Source organism: Takifugu rubripes, chromosome 10, assembly GCF_901000725.2.
Source record: "Takifugu rubripes chromosome 10, fTakRub1.2, whole genome shotgun sequence".
NCBI classification, from domain to species: Eukaryota; Metazoa; Chordata; class Actinopteri; order Tetraodontiformes; family Tetraodontidae; genus Takifugu; species Takifugu rubripes.
Genome location: NC_042294.1, coordinates 724,545 through 744,620, shown reverse-complemented (window position 1 = coordinate 744,620; position 20,076 = coordinate 724,545). Strand labels below are relative to the sequence as shown.

At 41.4% G+C, this 20,076-nt stretch overlaps 1 protein-coding gene across 1 annotated transcript; it reads left to right on the top strand.

Annotated features, from left to right (window-relative positions):
- The first annotated feature begins 1,159 nt into the window (after positions 1-1,159).
- On the top strand, positions 1,160-19,961 carry LOC101067303 (integrin beta-1-like). The gene is made up of 16 exons (XM_003979901.3): positions 1,160-1,463; positions 11,840-11,906; positions 12,315-12,400; positions 12,489-12,708; positions 12,808-12,978; positions 13,297-13,535; positions 13,981-14,136; positions 14,220-14,315; positions 14,689-14,778; positions 14,984-15,124; positions 15,619-15,818; positions 15,893-16,131; positions 16,213-16,435; positions 16,591-16,826; positions 17,026-17,192; positions 18,563-19,961. The coding sequence occupies exons 2-16, from the start codon at positions 11,840-11,842 to the stop codon at positions 18,629-18,631; spliced, it is 2,400 nt and encodes a 799-aa protein (XP_003979950.2). The 5' UTR covers positions 1,160-1,463; the 3' UTR covers positions 18,632-19,961.
- Positions 19,962-20,076: the final 115 nt, after the last annotated feature.

Below are 20,076 nucleotides of genomic sequence, written 5' to 3'. Positions count from 1 at the left end.
ATACTGTATATTCATTTCCATTAATATCCAGTTGTGTAACTGAGTACAGCAAACAGCGCACAAGCTCACAGTGTTGTCATTAGTATCAGTTAATCCAGCAACTTCCTCCTATTTTCATAAAATTTAACTGGAAGAATATAAGTTTTGTTTGTTTGTTTGCCTTATTTGTGATCTGATATAGGGAATTTTGAAGCTCAGGAAACCTTCCAGCCATCTCCAGGGCAGGAAGTCAGATAAAAAACTGCATTCCCCCAACACTCAAGAGACCAAACAGCATTCAAGGATGTCAATGTTCTGCTCATGTTTAAGGCAAACACATACCTGACATGATTTATTTATCTAGTTTATAAAAATAATTCGAAACGCCCGCAGTGAAACCTAAGGAATTATGTCGCCTCTGCTGCTGTACGAGGAAATATATTTACGAAAGCTCCATTCCGTTTTCTCGAAAAACATTTGCGTAATTTCATCGTTGTAGTCTCTGAATTTTCTTATTTTCGCCAGGGTTCGTTTCCTGCCACTGTTTTTGATGCTGCTGCTGATGGGATGGCTTACCAGACATGCCCAAAGCATCTGTACAAAGAGATAATTATACTGTATGACCAGGGATATTCTGAAGAATGACGTAACACAGATTCCAAATGTAAAGTTGCAGACATGGAATAGGATTAGAGCAGAAGTTGCCTTCACAATAAAACAATACACAAACTAGGATGCGCTGCTTTCTAAGGGTTAAATTAATTCAGTATATGAATGTGTCTCAATGTTGCCAGAGTGAAGGCCTGACCCGTACATCTATTATTATAGTAAACTGAATATTAATACGCAGCTCAGATGTGTTTGTCACCCATTCAAGACATTTCTTTTAACTTTTAATCCTATGTCATGTTTGACCTAATTCAGAAATAAATTTAAGCAGGCGGTTGATCAAGTGCTATTTTTCCAGATTTATAATGCATTAAATCTAATCCAGCCAATGTGGGAGAAACATTCTGTGATTTTACTTTGGTGTGATTTCAAGCAGTAGTAGTATATTTTAGCTAAAAGGGAGATTCACTATTTTGAATAATCGTAAATGAGATATAGGATTTTATTTTGAAGGTACTATCCGGAAGTGCTATGCTGCTGCGATTTGAATGGAGTCCTGGCGAGGACCGCAGTCTCTCCGCTTTCCTTTCAGTCACTTCATGGAAAAGTAGGTCCGTTCAGTTGCTGCTGGAGATTTATCCCGTCCCGCAGTTCCCATCATTCGACTTTATTAAGAAAAGAAAACGACACATTTTCTTCCGGGAGTGACCTTGCGAGGAATGAGCAGCAGAGTGTCTTTACTGTGACTTTCTTCCGCGGGGGAGAGAGCGTGTGTCCCGGTGCCACCAGGGCAGAGAGGCTGCCGCTGAGGGATCATCACCCGGAGAGGAAAACTACCCCCCACCCCCGCATGCTGCCCCTGAAATAACGTCAAGGTAAAAACTTATTTGATTCCACTGAAATAGGAGGTTTTTCCCCTGGAGGTTTAAAGTAATGGTTTTCTTTTGACTTGGTGGTATTTAAAAATATATTGTTCTTTGCCAAAAAATACGAGTTTTTGATTTTCTAAATATCTTTCAGATGCTCAGCTTCCATGTTTTCTAATTTCATGGCAATGTTTTACTTGTTGCTTCTCTTTCAAAGCAGTAGACCCGGTTTTTCTTTAAAAATGCCTATAAAAATATGGATATTTGATATAATTGTCAAGATTGAGTCAGAAAAACTATTGGGGAGGTCACGTTTATCTTTATGAGTCTTGGCATCGGTTGCCCTGTTTCTAGCACATTAAGAGACATAATCATTTGATAGCTGATTGTATTGTGTGTTAAGAGTGTACTTAGACTAATGCGTGCTGACAAATATCAGATGCAACAGGATATCTACAGACAATACAAGAGATCATATGAAAATAATAAATAATATGAAAATAAACATCCCAGAGAGAAAGAAACTGACGTAGAGAGACAGTTAAAGTTCCAGAGGTTGATTCGATCTGTCTGAGGAGTGAATAAAAGCACACAAAAGGACAAGAATTCAAACTAAAACTCTGACGGTGCTTGTGTGTTGAGTCATTGTGCGATTGTGTGGCATCCAGCAATTGTTTGAGGCAGCAGGATGAAGGTGCTGTGAGCGAGCGCTGACTCCACAGAGGAGTTTAATCATGGAAATGGAAGGAGGCAGGGAAGGGGGGGGGGTCCTTAGGAGGTTAAATGTAGGACACAGGGGGAGTTGATGGCTGGTAGCAGACTAGTAGCCACCAGCTAAATTGGATGTGACCTCAGCCTCAGCCCCTCAGTCTCCCCCCCGGGGAGCAGCTGCAGGGCCTGGGCTAGCCTGTGATTTACAATGCCACTAACCGCATGCAGGGCCACACCCAGGCCCTTTATCCCGCACATGTGGTGTTTCCCGTCACTGCGTTTGTCTCTTCGTGAGTGACGTGTACCGTAGCTGCGCGTCTGTCGCCTGGTGAGTGGCGAAGGAAGGGATGAATATTCGCACTGCCACTTCTCCCGGCTGCAGAGGTGATGGATGAGTCCGAATGCTCAGCGCGAAAGTGGCTGTCTGCTGAAAGGGAGGACGAGAGAGGCGTAGTGGCACAAACGATCACATGGTAGATCCATTATCTTCTAACTGTCTTGCACATGCATGAACTTAACAGCAGGAAGTCGGTTCCGGAGGGGCAGTTCTCTCTGATTTTCTTCAGTAGTATATCACCCGTAACAAGAACAACGTCCACTTAGATGAAGAAATACTCAACATTTCTCCATCACAGGACAACGTTTAGTGGCCTCGGGGACGATTTTGAAGTGAACACTACTCATGTTTTTTTCCTTGATTTTGTCAGGAAAAAGTATTCTTTTCATTCTCCACCAAGCCTTTCTCTCCACCGCAAGCTCAAATGCATTTGTGGGGCATTCTTGGGGGCGGGTGGGGGGGCTTGTTGCTTCTAAAAACAGCCTCTGAAATGTCTGAGGAATGGCGCGGTGCAAGTTGACCTCTACTTGCCACAGTCTGCTGCGAAAAAAAAAAAAAACAAGGATAAAAATGTTTAATTAGCGGTTAGTGGATGTTTACAGGAGATTTAACTGCAAGCTAATATTGTTTGTTGCAATCGTATTGAAAACGGGGGTTATTAACAGCGTTTTATCTTTATCTGGTTACCTTTCAGTTATTCACAATAGACTACAAATAGAAATAAATGTTACTCCACTAATCCAACATTAGAATGTTGTGCAGTTTTCCTGAAACAGTAAAATGGCAATGACTTGGTGTCAAGTCAAAGTTCTTGAATTTAGAACATCTCACACAGTTCTGCGTTCAGTTATAAACACAGAACTGTAGGCAAAAAATGCTCGTTAGCCATGTCATTAAGCTGACGTCTTCAACCGTCTTATAACAGGTACATTGGACTTAATGTAGATTATACTCGCACACCGTATTTCAGAATCTGTATCCACCCCAAAAATCTATCCAAATCATCCACAACCTTTTGACTTGTGTCGGTAACAAAGACAGGACGAAGACGTGTGCTTGTCCATGTTTCTAATGGGTCATTTTCACCAACCCATACAATACCGTCCCTGTTCTGTGCGTGTGTAAGAGTGGTAATGTTTCAGGGCTGTAAAGTGAGGCTATAGTTGTCTGGAAGGTTAGTGACAGAAACTGGCTATACGTGTTGTTTTCGTCGCGCCAGAAACAAGCGTGCGTTACGTCGAGGCCGGTTAATGAGGCGGATCGGTTACCGCATGTGCAGAAAAGCTGTAATTCAGCGCTTCATGCTCAGCACCAGCTGCTCTCGTCAGGAAATCTAAGCATGACAGCTTTATTGCAGGAAGCATCTCTGATGTACAAGAGATTAACTTTTCGTCCAATCATTCACGTTTTTAAGAGCACAGTTTTAGAACATCGTGTTTAGTCTGCTGCTTCTGAGAAGCTTGAGAATTAAATATGACAGATCTGGACCCAGCAGCCACTATAGAACGCTGACTGTTTTCAGCTCTGCTGTTTTCCCTGTACTGGGGTAGCGGAAATGGAGGCCCTCAGTTCAGATGTCAAGTCTGGGGTCTAACGAAAGACATCTGAGTGTCATTAATAGGCCAGTTGTGGAAAGTTCAGGCCTCAGCAGTATCACTGTATCCACAGGTGACTGCAAAATTGGATTACGGCTCAACTTAGACACGTCTGTTTGATATAGTAAGTCAAAGATAGCAGAGTTGGGTACTGAGTGCTGTGGCATCACCCCCTCTGTGTTGCTGTGATCACGTTAAAAATGATGACTGGTTGAGCCGACTCTTGACGATGAAGCGGCCTTCACCCTTCTGAATGAAATGTTTTAGCAGCTGTCACTGCTGACATAAATACTTTCATTAGTTCCCCCCTTTTTCCCCCACACATTTTACCTGGTAATGTGGCCTGATTGTCTTCAATATCGTAGTTTCTGCAACAGTTGAAAAGAATAGTCCATTTTATTAAGGAATTCATTAGAAAAACAAGCATTTTTCTGGTTTCATTTTAATAATTGTGAGCGTGTCCAAGTTTTTTAACAACTCGGCTGTGTAAAATTGTATGTGTGCTCCTTAATAGTAAAAACTAATAGAAGACCCCCTCCATGGCTTTGTGTGAATGGAAAAAGCCTGAATACCCTGTATTCAGAACTTCATCATTTGAAATTGACCTGTTATTAAGCCCCGCCTCCATCACGAAGCCCCACCCCATTGACCCACTGGGACATCGGTCACCTGCCATAGTTTTGGCAGATGCCACTGTTAGGGACATATCATGTGATGTTATACAGAGAACAGAAGGACTTTATTTCAGACAAAAAATGTCTTTGTTGCACCATGGAGGGATACATTTAGCATTTAAAGGTAGATACAGGTGACGAGATGAAGTGGGAGGCTAAAAGCGATGTCACATGGCCCGATTTTTTTATGTTCTATGTGAGCTGACTATGTTGTCTGTCATACTATTGGCTCGGAATCCACCAGGACCTAAATTAAATAATTTTTATTTATATAATTGCAAATTCTATAAGTAAGCCACTACAGCGTGCACCATTGTCTCTCTCATAACCAGACAAATCATCACCCACCTATAGCCAGAGAAGGCTCTCCTCATAAATTATAAGTAGTTTTGGGATAGAAAGTTAAGCAAAGGGCTCTCCAAAATGCATGCAGACATTTTACTGTAAGCACTCTAATGACCGTCACATGTTTCACCCCTCACAGGCCCCTTTTTGTGTCAGTTCGCACAGTTAAGGGAAATTTATGTCCAGTCACATCTGCCTAAGTGTGAAATCATGCCAGTTGTCTTATTAAATGTGATTTGTATTTAGCGGTCCCAAGTAGCTGCAGCTCATCCTTGTCAGATTGACTGTTTGGGCAATTAACTCAGGAGAAACAAGCGTCCCTGTCTTCATCCCCACAGATGGTGGAATAATCGCTTTCCTACTGTAAATATTTTTTCTGAGACTGCAGACTGTTGTCATTTGTCTGAGTTATTCGCTTCATGCCCCAACATCGTAGGTGCCCAGTAGGAAAATGTATGCATCACAGCCATTTATGAATGATTGTTTTGGCCTTGGTGTTAGCATTGTTCTGCTTGTCCTAGAGTTAAGGACAAGCAGCTTGGTATAGGTTCAGATGCTTGATTCACAAAGGAAATTTGCTACCATGTTGGCAGCTTCAAACATTTTCTTTCACTCCATTCTGCTGTTTCATCTGTGTCTCTCTCACTCTTTTCTCCTGTCTCAAATGAATGCCAAATATGTTATTTGTAATGGCTCCCGAAGAGGACTGTGGCTAGTTTCCAGGCACACATAAGCTTCCTGTGTGATTCAGTTGAGCTTCCTGTGTTTTTACAAAAGGAAGGGCCAACTCAGCAAAAACAGGGAGGTGGGGAGGTTCAGGATTCGGCAGATTACAGCTCACCAGACTGAGCCTCGAGCTTACATTGTTAGACCCAGGCAACCCCACAAAAATCTACCACTTAGGCCTGGTTGGTGGTGTGGAGAATCGGTCCACACCACCAGATCAGGCTTTGGAATAATGTCACATTTCATCTAAGTTTTTTTATTTGTCCGCTGTCATGGTTCTACCCTTTCCTTAAAAATATAGTGTATTTAGAAGTAGGTGTGGCAGGCACTAAGTGCATAAAGTCAATGCATAGTTGTACTTCCACGTCAGTGTTTGAGCTGAAATACTCTCCTGTGAGCTTTGGGGTATGGCTCAGATCTGCAGCAGTAGCAGAACTTCAGCATTAGTGCCCTTTTAGAGCAAGATTTACCACACAAAAGGTTCAATGTTTTTAAGTTTCTCCCATCCAAATTATATTTTACCATTGAACTAAGGTGTAGACGTGCGCAGGGCTCGTAAGGACTGATAATTACGACCAGTAGAGCAGTGGTGATTCTTTGTGTAGCGTGCTGTATCGAGCTTTTGTCCCAACCTTCATCCACAAACCTCTGCTGGACTCAAAGTGAAGTGATGCTCCACATTTACTCTACATTTGTCCCTGAAATCCTTCAGCAAAACAAGTTAATTGTAACAGATGGAAACAGTTTAAGAGTGAGAAAAGCAATATGATTTATTCAGTGTCAACTCCCCCTTATTTCCTGTTAGTTGCTTTCAAATTACTTGGTTATTATTAGTCGGTAATATTCAAAATGAGTAAATACTTAACAGGTTTAAAGGAGGCATGTCGCCACCTACGCGAAGTCCAACGTGATTACGGAGGCCAGGTGGGAAGGGCAAGTCAGAAATAATGTGTAGCGCAGCTATTTTCAGCACAGACACATGGCTATGAATAGTGTCATCGACTTGGGTCTTTGCTGGAGCTTGAGGTTTACCCTGAGTTGTTTCCACTGATGCCCTCTATGATGCAAAACCCATTCACGATGAATATTTAAAGTTCTGAAAAGCAACCAGAACAGCTTAAGTGATATTGATTTTCTGACTGAGAGTTAGTCCTTTTTAAAGCAGCGGCCAACACCCGGTGTATCTTTAGCCTCTCTCACACTCCCACATCATGCGGTAGAGTTCAAGCCAGCATATTTCACTAAGTGTTGTGCGTGAAATGCAGATGAGAAATTTTAAAATCAGCAACAAGCTACACATTTAACATTTAAGCTGCAGCCACTACCCCATAACTTAGTTAAATTATATAGTTCTAACTATGGGTTACACCAAACTACCAGATTAACACTTTTCATATTATATGAACTCAAATGTTTATGCACATTTTTCCTCAGAAAGTACAATATTTCAATTTAGATGAGTTTTGGCTGATTTGTCTTTCAAGCTTCTTGTCTTTTTAAAAAATATGTATGCATTACAAACACAGTTGACCTTTTTCTGCCTTCATCAAGCAGCAGTAAAAGTAATGTAGAGTCAATATAACAGAAATGTTCCATTTATCAGCCCTGATTCTTATGTCTTCTAAATGTCTTCTAAATGCTACCAGCTCAACTGCTAATAGCACCCTTGGATCAATACATCAAAGTCAGATGGAAGAATATTTTATTGATCAACACCAAAAAACACATCTTGCCAGAGTGCAGAATTTAAGCAGGTCTTTTCTGTTTTCTTTCTAACCAAAACCTTCAAAAGTAGAATGCTCATGCAATTTGGAAAGTATGATGGCATTTCTGCTCTGTGGAAAGATCCAGTTTCAGCGACCCGCCTGTGTTCCTGTCTGGAATATCTAGCAGAGAAGCTGAAAAATGAAGATGTTAACGTGCCTCATTAGTATTGGTTATCACAAAGAGGCTCTTGGCCATGAAGGGATGCACTGTGAGTGGGAACACTTTAAAGATCAGACCTTCTGTCATGGTCTCAGAAGGCAGCCAGATTCATTGCTTTTGTCTGCTCAGAGAGCCCCCCCCCTTCCCCAGAGGGTGGGGGTGGACAGACAGAAAGACAGACTGTCCCTGTTCAGTATTCTCCTTCAGTTCTGTCTGGCGGCTTGTACGTCTCAGAGCTCAGACATGGTCGGTGCCGTTTGAAGGGAATCTGAAGTCAAGAGCCTTCTTGGTTGGGCTGACACAGGAGGGAGTCGACCAAGCATTTGTGTGGGTGGTTTCGATGAAGAAAGCAGAGGGGGGAGTGAAAAAGAGAAGAAGGAACCATAGAAGAGTAAGGGCAGATGGGGCCAGAGAAGCCAGAGATGCGGTTGTGGCAACAGTGAAGCGACTACATGCAACTTGGAATGTTTCAATTAAACATCATTCGAACACGAGGTCATCGGGGTCCATTAGACTTTAGGCATGTGGACTTCCTTCAGCATTTGTTTGCTGTTCGACAGGTTAGTCACAATATAGCCCCAATCCAGAAGAGAGAGAGAGAGAGCAAAAAGAAAAAAATGCTTGTGATCTTAACAGGCAGTGGGGAAAAGTCTGCAAACTCCTTTCCAATAGGATTGAGGCAGGTCTTTCCCATATGAGATGTGCACCGCCCTTTCCTGTTTTTCCTTCTTTTCCATTCCCTTTTCATGAGCAGAGAGGAGCGGTCATTCTGAGTGAGAGAAGCCCAGGCTTTTCTTTGACAAAGAACTCTATGATTCTTGATCCGCCACCAGTATTTTTATTTTTTTTTTCTAGCTGCGTTGGGATGTGCTAATGCTTATTTTTCATGGCAGTGTACTCTTTAAGGTGAAAGCAGCTCAGTGAAACACCATAGAGTTTTACATGGGGTTTGAGAAACCTTGAAGTGTTAATAGAAACTGTGGTTCTTTGTTCTTTGAAATCTGTCCATTTTACAAATGAAAGTAAATCAGAGTGCTGATTCAGTTGTGTTTTTCCGCTTGGTAGCTGCTAACATTAGTGTCTTCTTACACAGTTCAAACAAAGGGACAGCATCAGGAATAAATTTTATTATTCACTTATTCCCTGAAAACTGTTTATATGCTGGTACCAGATTAGTCGTATTTGTGTTTCCACCACACCTAAGTTCTGGAAAATGTATTTAGATCACAAACATTACGTTTGGGGGAGTGGTATGGTTGTTGGTCCCATTGCGACTGTTGTGGTCATTCAGCTCGCTTAAGAATCTGGCTTATATGTCATGAGTGTATGCAAGCACGGCAGGCTGCAAGTGTGCTCCACCAATCAGTGTTTTCAGGGAAAGCTTTAGGGTTGGGTAAATGAAAAAGAAAATAATCTAGAATCCCCAAACCTTTGCAGTCATGAATTGGCAAAGTATTCCTTTTTTCTGTTCAATTACATGTGGACACCTTAGCTCTAGTGGAATTGGCCCAGAGTAGTCCGAATTTAGCCAGACTAACACCCCCAGATAGCGTGAATGTGAGTCGACTTACAAGAGCATGTGGACGGCGAGCTGGCCTATGTGATGTGCCCATGTGCAACATTTTGTTTATATTTTCTGACCTGGAAGCAGAAGCTTTCCAAACAGCAACTGGTAGTGACCCAGTCTGGAAAGTATTATTGTTACAACATGGAGACGCCACAATGTTGCTGTTGATTTAGCTGTGTGTTACCTCGCTGGCTAATGTCTTTACGGACTATGGATTGTTGTGCTGTGACGTAAAAGGTCAGCCGGTGTGGCCCAAGAACAACAACCAGTGCAAATCACCACCTAGCGGGGAAGGGGGGATATGGCTAATGAAATCCTATAAATAATAATAATTTTCCTCAAAGTCCAGAAAGCTTTCTGAGAAGTCGGCATCTGATTTTCTGCAACTCAGGTGGCATAAAAATGTATTTTATGAGTTGAATAAGCTCAAATTCTGTTGGGTTTATCAGCTGCAGCTGCTTCATCAAATAACAAAGAGATGCCATTAACCGAGAGGCTGGGCTGTTGGTGTCAGATAGGAAGCATGATCTTGGGCCCAGTGTAACATCCTGTTCCTCCCAGTCTTTTCTCTGCTACTGTAATTTCTCTCTGTACACTCATATGTGATAACGACTGCTAAAACAAAGTATAAGTACTTTTTGTGTTTTTCATACATTCAACAACCAGTGCAAATCACCACCTAGCGGGGAAGGGGGGATATGGCTAATGAAATCCTATAAATAATAATAATTTTCCTCAAAGTCCAGAAAGCTTTCTGAGAAGTCGGCATCTGATTTTCTGCAACTCAGGTGGCATAAAAATGTATTTTATGAGTTGAATAAACTCAAATTCTGTTGGGTTTATCAGCTGCAGCTGCTTCCTCAAATAACAAAGAGATGCCATTAACCGAGAGGCTGGGCTGTTGGTGTCAGATAGGAAGCATGATCTTGGGCCCAGTGTAACATCCTGTTCCTCCCAGTCTTTTCTCTGCTACTGTAATTTCTCTCTGTACACTCATATGTGATAACGACTGCTAAAACAAAGTATAAGTACTTTTTGTGTTTTTCATACATTCTAAATTTCTGGACCTCCATTTTGCACTGGGTTTGTACAGTTATATAACTGGCTAACACCTTTGCTGTTTTTTGTGCGCTGATTTATCGGGTCATGGTTAAATGTAGAACTGATGCCATGCAGAGTACATGGACTCTGCCAAGCGACAGTAAGGGAAAAGCCGGTTGATCTAATCTGAGGGGGGGCTGCAGACAGTCCGTCTGCACCTCTGTTTCTATATAAACTCACAGACACATACACATGCAAGCACACACACTCACACAGAGGAATGTATCACTCAACACCAGTACTCTGAAGACCAGAGCTTCCTTTAGCACACTAATGGATTGCTATCTTTTTTTTTTCAACCAAAGCCACTATGAACAGCCAGTAAGCTATACTGGGCCAAAACTACAAAAGAAAAACTGCCGTTCCTCTATCGCCCTCTGTCAGGGTCTGATTTGAACCACATGCTTTATGTGTCCTGGGTACAATAGCCTTTGTTGAGAGGTTTGACTCCCATAAATCTGTAATTTACACTCAAGACCAGTGCTGGTTATAATGGATAGGCTACAAGTCAATTAAACTGGAAATGCACTGAACCACCATGTCCCATTAATATAACTTAAGGATGATAATGAAGCTGTTGGATATTAGCACTGCAGTGGTAAGAGGCTCAAAAGTGTCAGTGTTAATTACCACATTTGAGGTGATGAATTTAAATTTAACCTCAGTTCTAAGTAAAGCTATGGCCTCAAATGTAAAGGAGCCTTTGACAGTATTTTAAAGCCATATTTTAAATTTTTGGATGGTTTTTGGTTTGCAAATGTGATCCATCTTGAAATCTGCTGTATTTTCACTCTTGTGCTCTTATTTAGCAGAAATATTTGGCTTGAATTTGATGTATAACATCCCTATGTTTGATGCTGTCATTACATGATGGTAATGTGTTGAACTAAGACTGGCAATATCAAAACTTTTGAGAGAATGCTCTACCTTTGATGCCCAGCTGTAGTGACAGAGGCACAAGTATGCCTCCAGACGTACATAGATTAGCTGATAAGTACAAATAAAAGTCTTTCAGTTCTCATATGCGTAGGTTACGGGTTTAGCTTTTAAATGTGGGATAAGATGAATCATTATAGCTGTCAAAAAGAGCACGCGTGCAGACAAGAGATCAATAGGACGAAAGGGGCCGGCCCTGGAGATCTGCTGCTATTTACACTAAAAGTGGCTGAGGGGCAAAAAATGCATTCCAAGATTGGACTTGATCAGAGTGATCGCATGACTGCCTGTAGATTAATGTAATGTTGACATTCTGGACTATTTTGTCTTTGAAAAGATTAATCTAAGCTTTCAGCCTCCATCCCCAGCAGCTACAGCAGCCTAATTATTACACAGATAAATATTAACATGCCAGGTTGCAACAACATCAGGTTTGGTTGTATAAAGTGTGTTTTCTTCTGTTTTAGATGGACCTGAGACTGCTCCTGATATCAACATTGTTAGGAACTTTTTATAATTCATATGCACAGAAAGGTAATTTTCCCATCTGCATCTTCTTTCTTTTAATTATGATTTTACATGAAAATCTGCCAGTTTGTTGCCTTTGTTTGCCACTGTTTGTATGTGTCCAGCTTCTTTATTCACCCTCAGACATTTATAGAATTATTTCTCAAACTGATAAATGTGTGTAAATACTGACTGCAATTATTGTTAAAAGTATCATAGACAGGAAATCCATCCCAGCACCAAACAGCATAGAGCATAATGGGAAAGATGGAATATTCCAGCTCTGTCTCCGATTACCATCAAGCCGCAAAATGTTCCACTTGAGCTGATGCGTAGACACGAGGGGCTTAACATGCTGCTTACTTTGCAGGGCCTTTGCTGCAGACTTGCTCCCTCTAACTCCTCTAACTTTTTCCCCCTTTGTTTTCAATTCAGAGGGGAACGAGTGCATCATTGCCAGTGCCAAACACTGTGGGGAGTGCATCCAGGCTGGGGCTAAATGTGGCTGGTGTAAAGACCCGGTATGGAAGGAAAACCTTGGTTTTTTTTAGCCCTTCCACACCTTTGTCCATTTAAAATGAATACTAATTAGTGTGCTGCGGCCCACAGGCGTTCCTGAAGCAGGGTGAGGCGGTGTCGACCCGCTGTGATGAGCTGCAGTCTCTGGTAAAAAGAGGCTGTAATGTGGACATGATTGAAAGCCCAAAAGGGGAGAGGAAGATCCTGAGAAACAAACCGGTAACAAACCGCAAAAAAGGAGGAGAAAAACTGCAGCCACATGAAATCACCCAAATCCAGCCACAGAAGCTCAACCTCACCCTTCGATCGGGTGAGGAACCTTTCAGCCAATATTTTCTGCGGCTCTTAAGAACTGTGATCACTCGCCAATGATCGTATGCTACTTCTTCCTGTTGAACAATAACTTTAGGGGAGCCCCAGACCTTTGACTTGAAGTTCAAACGAGCAGAAGATTACCCGATTGACCTGTACTACCTGATGGACCTGTCATACTCAATGAAGGATGATCTGGAGAATGTGAAGAACCTGGGAACAAGTCTGATGCAGAAGATGTCAAAGATCACTTCTGACTTCCAGATAGGTGAGGACGTTCACATGTAGTGACATAGAAATTTTACATCAGGCTGCTGGACCAACAAACACACACACACAAACACACACTTCAAACTCCTCTGGTTGTCTTCACCAGGACCATTAGTTGTTACAGCACTCAGATGAATATGGACTTTGAGTGACCAAGTTTTTATTTTAAATACCATCCATGTTTGAAGGCCCTTCTTGTGACCTGGAGAGACACATAAAATATGAAACAGTTCAGAGGTCAACCTTTTCTAAATGTTAGGAAAGATCAATCCAACAGTCAGCTAAAGTGAATTTCTAAGTCCGCCTGTCTTGAAAGGTTTTGGCTCGTTTGTGGAAAAGACAGTGATGCCATACATCAGCACTACCCCGGCCAAGCTGCTGAACCCGTGCACAGGCGACCAGAACTGCACCAGTCCATTCAGCTACAGAAACGTCCTCAACCTGACCAGCGATGGCAAGCAGTTCAACACCCTGGTGGGCCAACAGCAAATCTCTGGAAATCTAGACTCTCCCGAGGGGGGGTTTGATGCCATCATGCAAGTGGCTGTGTGTGGGGTAAGCAACACACTACGGTAAAAGTCAGAATCACCCTTCAATTTTCCAGCACGATAAATATTAGTTAAGATAATGAAGGGAAGTGCAAGAAAGAAACTGCATGATGAGAAAAATTCCTAACCCTGGCCTTGTGCTGGGAAGTATCAACACAGTTTCACTTATTTTATGTATTTATTTTTATTTTTATGTCCCTTGTTACCCTAGAACAGTGTTTGCTTGTACTTTCTTAGCAGCCCATCCGGTGGGGAGTATTCAGGATAGCTAAAGTTCTCATTTCAGACAGGATTGAATCCTTTCCTTTGGAAAACACAGCTGCTCCATAGAGTATGTGTTTATAGAGGAATTAAGATCTTTGTTCTCATTTTAATGATGGTATTTGGCTGAATTACAGAAGAATATCTTGATTCACATTCCTTATGCTTTGTATTTCTCACGGATCTTTTAGAACCTGATCGGTTGGAGGGATGTGACCCGTCTGCTGGTTTTCTCCACTGATGCTGGGTTCCACTTTGCCGGTGATGGCAAACTAGGTGGCATTGTCCTGCCCAATGATGGGAAATGTCACTTGGAGGATAACGTCTACACAATGAGCCACTATTATGTAAGTAGCTCGGGGCTGTTTTGTTACGTGAACAGTTTAAGATGTGAGCAATGTTGAACGAGTTGCCCGTCTCCTTTTCAAAGGACTATCCCTCCATTGCTCACCTGGTTCAAAAACTGAGTGACAACAACATCCAGACCATCTTTGCAGTGACGGAGGAGTTTCAGCCTGTTTATCAGGTGAGTGCTGCTACTATCTGATACTATACATTCCTTCTTTTCTTCCTCATTCACTGTTAATGTGGGTGTTCTAAGGATTTGCCATGTGTGAAAACATGCGCTTGGGCCAACATGTGCTGCGAGTTATGGTCGCATCCTCTCTTATACTATAATTACTTCCCTCTGTGACGTTGTTGCTCTTCAGGCCATTTGTAACCCTCCTTCATCTGAGTTTAATTAACTTTAACTACCGGTATGTGAGCTCAATCTCATTTTAACGTGGAATGAAGTTGTTAAAGTCTGTGGTTATTCTTAAAAAGGCATTCATCTGATGCCCAACAGAAATGCTGTTTCTGTCATTGGGTCAGCAGAACTTTATTTTTTCTCTCTTCAGGAGCTGAAAAATCTCATACCAAAGTCTGCAGTAGGGACTCTGTCTGCCAACTCAAGCAATGTAATCAACCTTATTATAGATGCTTACAATGTAAGTACAGTGGTGAGATGACATTTCAGAAGTTGTATTTACACACAGATAATATTCAACTTGTGGACTTGGTAGCATTGTGGAAACTTAGACATTATATAGCTTAACTTTTGTTGAGAGCTACTACAGGTTTTTTCCATGTTCTAATAAGCCATATTTGTTGCTAATGTTGCTATTAAACAACATTTTCTGTTGGTGTTTGCAGTCGCTTTCATCTGAAGTTATTCTGGAGAACAGCAAGCTTCCCTCAGGTGTGACCATAACATACACATCCCGCTGTAAGAATGGAGTGGTCAACGGAGGCGAAAATGGACGAAAATGCTCCAACATCTCCATTGGAGATGAAGTGAGGATTGCCTAAAGACATATTTCGGCTTTAATGCACATTTATATACTGATATTTGATCGCGGAATCAGAATACAGAAAATAATTCAAGCAACACATTCAAAATCAAAGTTGCATTTGGTAGTGAAATCTCACCAAAGCTGAGCTACACCCTCACTTAAATAATATAATAAAAACAATGGATTTTCAGTATTATTGAGAGGAACAACACATCAAATTTACTCCTTTTATACAAAAACGTCACCTGCAATTGAGGCCTGCATTATGGAAAACATGAAATGGTGCTAAAATGCATACAGCTGAGTTGCTGAGAGTAACTTTTCACTTGTTAAATCAAGACTGATAAGAGGAATTGATCAAACACTGAGCCATTATGAAGTGTTATAATAGATCTTGAAAGACCTGAACATTTATTATCTGCTTTTCTTTTCTTTTTCACCTGTCGATCTTTATCAATAAGATAAAGCTACATTTGCTCTTTTCTGTTTTTTAAGGTTACCTTTAGCATCAGTGTGACATCAAAGGGCTGCCCTAATGAAGGAATGTCTGACACCATTAAGATTAAGCCCCTGGGATTTACTGAAGAGTTGGAGATCACGCTCAACTTTATCTGCGGCTGCGACTGCCAGAAGGTCGGCATCAACAAGAGTCCCCTCTGCCACAGTAACGGCACCTATGAGTGTGGAGACTGCAGGTAAGTCCGTGATTGGACGACAATGAAATTCCTCAGTTTTGAGAAACTGGTCTAAGCAACTTCTTCTTTCTCAGGTGTGAGGATGGACACGTGGGGAGAGAGTGCGAATGCAGCAGCAATGACGTCGCCACGGAAGATATGGACCGAACGTGCCGTAAAGACAACACGACTGACATTTGCAGCAACAGCGGTGACTGTGTATGTGGCACATGTGAATGCAAGAACAGGGACAACCCCGAGGAGAGATACAGCGGCCAGTTCTGCGAGTGTGACAACTTCAGCTGTGATCGCTCCGGCAACAAACTGTGTGGAGGTGAATGTAGGCCCCTGGGCAGATGCAGAAGCATAAATGGACTCTTGAACAACTAGAAAGCTTTTAATCTTTTTTTTTCAGGGCACGGACGCTGTGAATGCAGAGTTTGTGTCTGTGATCTGATGTGGGCTGGAAGCGCCTGTGATTGCTCACTGGATAACACCACATGTATGGCCAGCAACAAGCAGATTTGCAATGGCAGGGGCACGTGTGACTGTGGCATCTGCAAGTGCACTGACCCCAAATTCCAGGGTCCCACCTGTGAGATCTGCCCTACCTGTCCAGGAGTGTGTACTGAACACAAGTAAGCAGTGTGGATGTGATGCCCTCATTCCCATATTCGGCTAATTCTAATGGTTATTTTAACCTAAATGAAATTAAAAACTTTAAATCAGAATGCCCAAAGGATCGTGTTGATACCAGAATGAACCTCACTGTTTACATGCCCCCGTCCTTCAGAGAGTGTGTCCAGTGCCGGACGTTCGGCACCGGTGAGAAGAAGGACACATGCGAGAAAGACTGCAGTTACTTCACTCTGATCAAAGTGAAGGACCGGGACAAGCTACCGCAACCCAACGACGCTGCGTACCCCGTGATGCACTGCAAGGAGAGGGACGCCAACGACTGCTGGTTCTACTACACCTACGCCGTCAACAACAACACAGTGAAGGAGGTCCATGTGGTCGACAGTCTGGGTAAGGACACAAACTGGGTTTGCATGGACCTGGGTGTGGAGGGTTTTCTGTTGCATTGGAACCTAATTACAGGGGCTGTGGTGGCTACACTGCAAAAATAGAGCATTTGTGTTTTTACATACTGTATAAGCAGTGTGATATATCATCCCCATGGTAGTGTTATTGTGAGCTGCCTAAACACTCTACTGCCTGGTTTTAGACTGTCCCGCTGGTCCTGATATTATCCCAATTGTGGCGGGCGTGGTTGCCGGCATCGTCCTGATCGGCTTAGCCTTGCTTCTTATCTGGAAACTGCTGATGATCATCCACGACAGACGAGAGTTTGCCAAATTTGAGAAGGAGAAGATGAACGCCAAATGGGATACAGTGAGTGCAGCCCCGTGCTCTGACACGAGCAGGATAAGTGCTTTTGATTTCTGGCTGTCATTTAAATGTGGAAAACAGCTTGTTTTGCTTGGTAGCGTCTCTCCAGGAATTTATTGTTCCAAACTGTAGATGAGGTTTGCAGATGTCACCTGAAATCATAATAAAGTGTCCAAATTCTTGTTTAGGCTTACAGCTGCAGCAATGAAAGTGTGTTGCTTTTAAATGCCACTCAGAATTAAGAGATAAATGAAGCCATAAGTGTACTTTTTTGGAATGTTCACCACAGTTAAATATTTTGTTGAAGATTGAGCAGAGCTCCACTTTCCTTCCCTGAGCAGCATCAGCCAACAAAAACATGCCACAGTTCCGTCTAAATTCAGGTACAATGAGGTGTCTCCGCCTAGTGGTGGAATCATATCTTACCTCCTGTCTAAGATGCAGAGCTACCAATTAGGGAAGAGGATCTCTTTCTCTCATAAGCAGGGCAGCTTATAACTACACATTCCTTTCATTTCATGAAAAAGGACACAATTAGTTAATCTAATTTGAGTTTCCTCAAAATCAAACCAAGTAGAGTTAAGGTGAGGGATCTGATCTTATGAGTCGGAACCACCACTTCAGCAGAGAAACAGACACGCATGTAGAGCACTCAAATAGAGTTTTGAGGAATTTTACTTTTTTGCAACTTAAAATGTTCCCTTCCTTACATTTGCGGATTGGTGTCTCACATTTTCCACATCAATGATATGTTCATGTAGTTTTATTTCACCATCACTGTTCATTGTTGGAGTGTTACATTTTATTTTCATCGGACTGATGAAACTGATGAACAAGAAAATCTCCATGTCATTTATCTTCTGTCTCAGTCATGCTCTCTCCCTCTTTATTCTTTAACAATTCTGTTTTGTTGCCGCTTGAATTTCTCTGTCATTCTTTGCCTGTAGCAAGAAAATCCCATATACAAGAGTCCTATCAATCAGTTCCAGAACCCCAGTTATGGACGTAAAGCTGCTGTCCTTTAAGTTTGTATTTCTTTTCCTTTCCACTCTAGTTTCCTGCATGAACTGTGTGTGTCTTGCTTTCTCCTAATTCTTGCTTTCTCAAAATATCATCCAGTCCGATAAAAACATTTTTCAAGCTTTCAGATGTAGTTGGATGCATGAGTGTGCTGTGAGCAAACCAATCCAGATTTCAGTAGGGTATCTAGTAAATTGATTTGGAGCTTAATTTCTACCTGGGTATTAGCCAGAGCAGCATGGCTGTGTGCTCACTGGTGACCCAGTGTGAAGAGGTGTGTTATGCTTCAAAAACTCTACAAAAATGTTTTTTGCCTCTAGTGAAACTAATTAAATTCATTTTCTCTTTTCCAGGGTGAAAATCCCATCTACAAAAGTGCTGTCACCACTGTGGTGAATCCCAAATATGAAGGAAAGTGTTGATTTCGCAGTTTTTGATTAACTTTTGTCTGCCAGCCAGAGTATTCACCCCCGGCTTTGGACTTTAAGAGGAATAGGAACATGCCGTGGGAATTCTGTCTTATCTTGTTGCTCGCTCATTGTAGCTTACCATTCTGCCACCACATTTGTGAAATTTCTGCTTCCTATTTCTGTGCATTTGTCGTGATTCAGATGTAAAGTATACTGTGTGTGTATCCTTTCACATTGCATATTTAAATGTGAGAAAAAGAAGGTGCTAGTTAATCACAGAACTGGTATGAAAGAAAGATTTAGCTTTTCTCATCACAGTAGAGAGCAGAATACAACTAGACCTCTTTAAGGTATACACACAATATATATATAACATGTAGTCCCCTTCTGTATCTGTGGCAGACATGTCTGTTTTCACTCTTCTAATTTGTCTCCGTGCACTGACTTCCTGCGTGTTTCAGACAGGGCCTGACTTTTATATGTAAATTATCACCTGTATCATCTTATTGTCAGTATGTGTGTGTATATATATATTCAAAAGACAACTGCAATAGGATGCTTTGAATATGAATATTCATCCTGGAATGGACAGTTCTCTTGAATCAAAGTGCATTATGCAGTAGTTGTAAGTGTAGTTCTGAAAGTCAGTTGAGAAACATCTGATATTTGAGACTTTACTGTACTGAGTATTAAAAAGGTAAAAATATTTTAAGAAAATGTTCTATCGATCTATAGGTATCAGACTGTCTATCATCAGAGTTATTGATCTGCAATCATGAAGGGATTGTATACCACTTGTTGAAATTATGGAATTGTGGTAATGCTGAACAATCAAGAGATTTGTACATTTTATAAGTTGCGGTTTAAGAAGAGTTTAAAGTTCAAATGTAAAAATTAAAAACAACCACCATGCTGAGCATGAGATTTAAGATCATTGTCCCCAAAAGATTTTTAGAGCTTTGCAACAAAATAAGGATCATATTTGTAGAGAAGCCATGGAAATGCTTTTTGGATGATAAATTGTAGCATTTTCCACCTGCAGTACCTTGATTACTCACTCTCAGGTCCTTTCCTGTGTTTATCAAAAACACCAAATGTGTGCTGTGTTCCATGAACTCATTTGTGTAAATCCAATTTGTGAGTTATTGTATTTTTTAGATTGTGTCATAAATAGTATTTAACTCTGTCAAATATCACCTCTGAAATGAAATGCTTTCACACCCAATAAATGCCTCTGAAGTAGTTAATACCTTTAGAGTATTGTTTTTACAAATGCCTTTATTTCAATATCCAATACTGTTTATGGGTTATTTATTAAATAAAATACAACAATGTGGTGGTACTGTTTGATTATTTTCATTTTTTGGTAAAAGAATCATAATTAAGCATAAGGAATCGGTGTTTGAAGGACTACAATGAACTATCTTTAATGTTAATGTTAAGCCTGAGAGGTGAAT

What these genes read in the sequence shown, in the direction of transcription:
- LOC101067303 (XM_003979901.3), top strand. Translation starts at nt 11,840, where the DNA reads ATGGACCTGAGACTGCTCCTGATATCAACATTGTTAGGAACTTTTTAT. An exon ending in CAACCTCACCCTTCGATCGG is followed by an intron (nt 12,709 to 12,807) that starts GTGAGGAACCTT and finishes CAATAACTTTAG; the next exon opens with GGGAGCCCCAGACCTTTGAC. An exon ending in TTATTATAGATGCTTACAAT is followed by an intron (nt 14,779 to 14,983) that starts GTAAGTACAGTG and finishes TGGTGTTTGCAG; the next exon opens with TCGCTTTCATCTGAAGTTAT.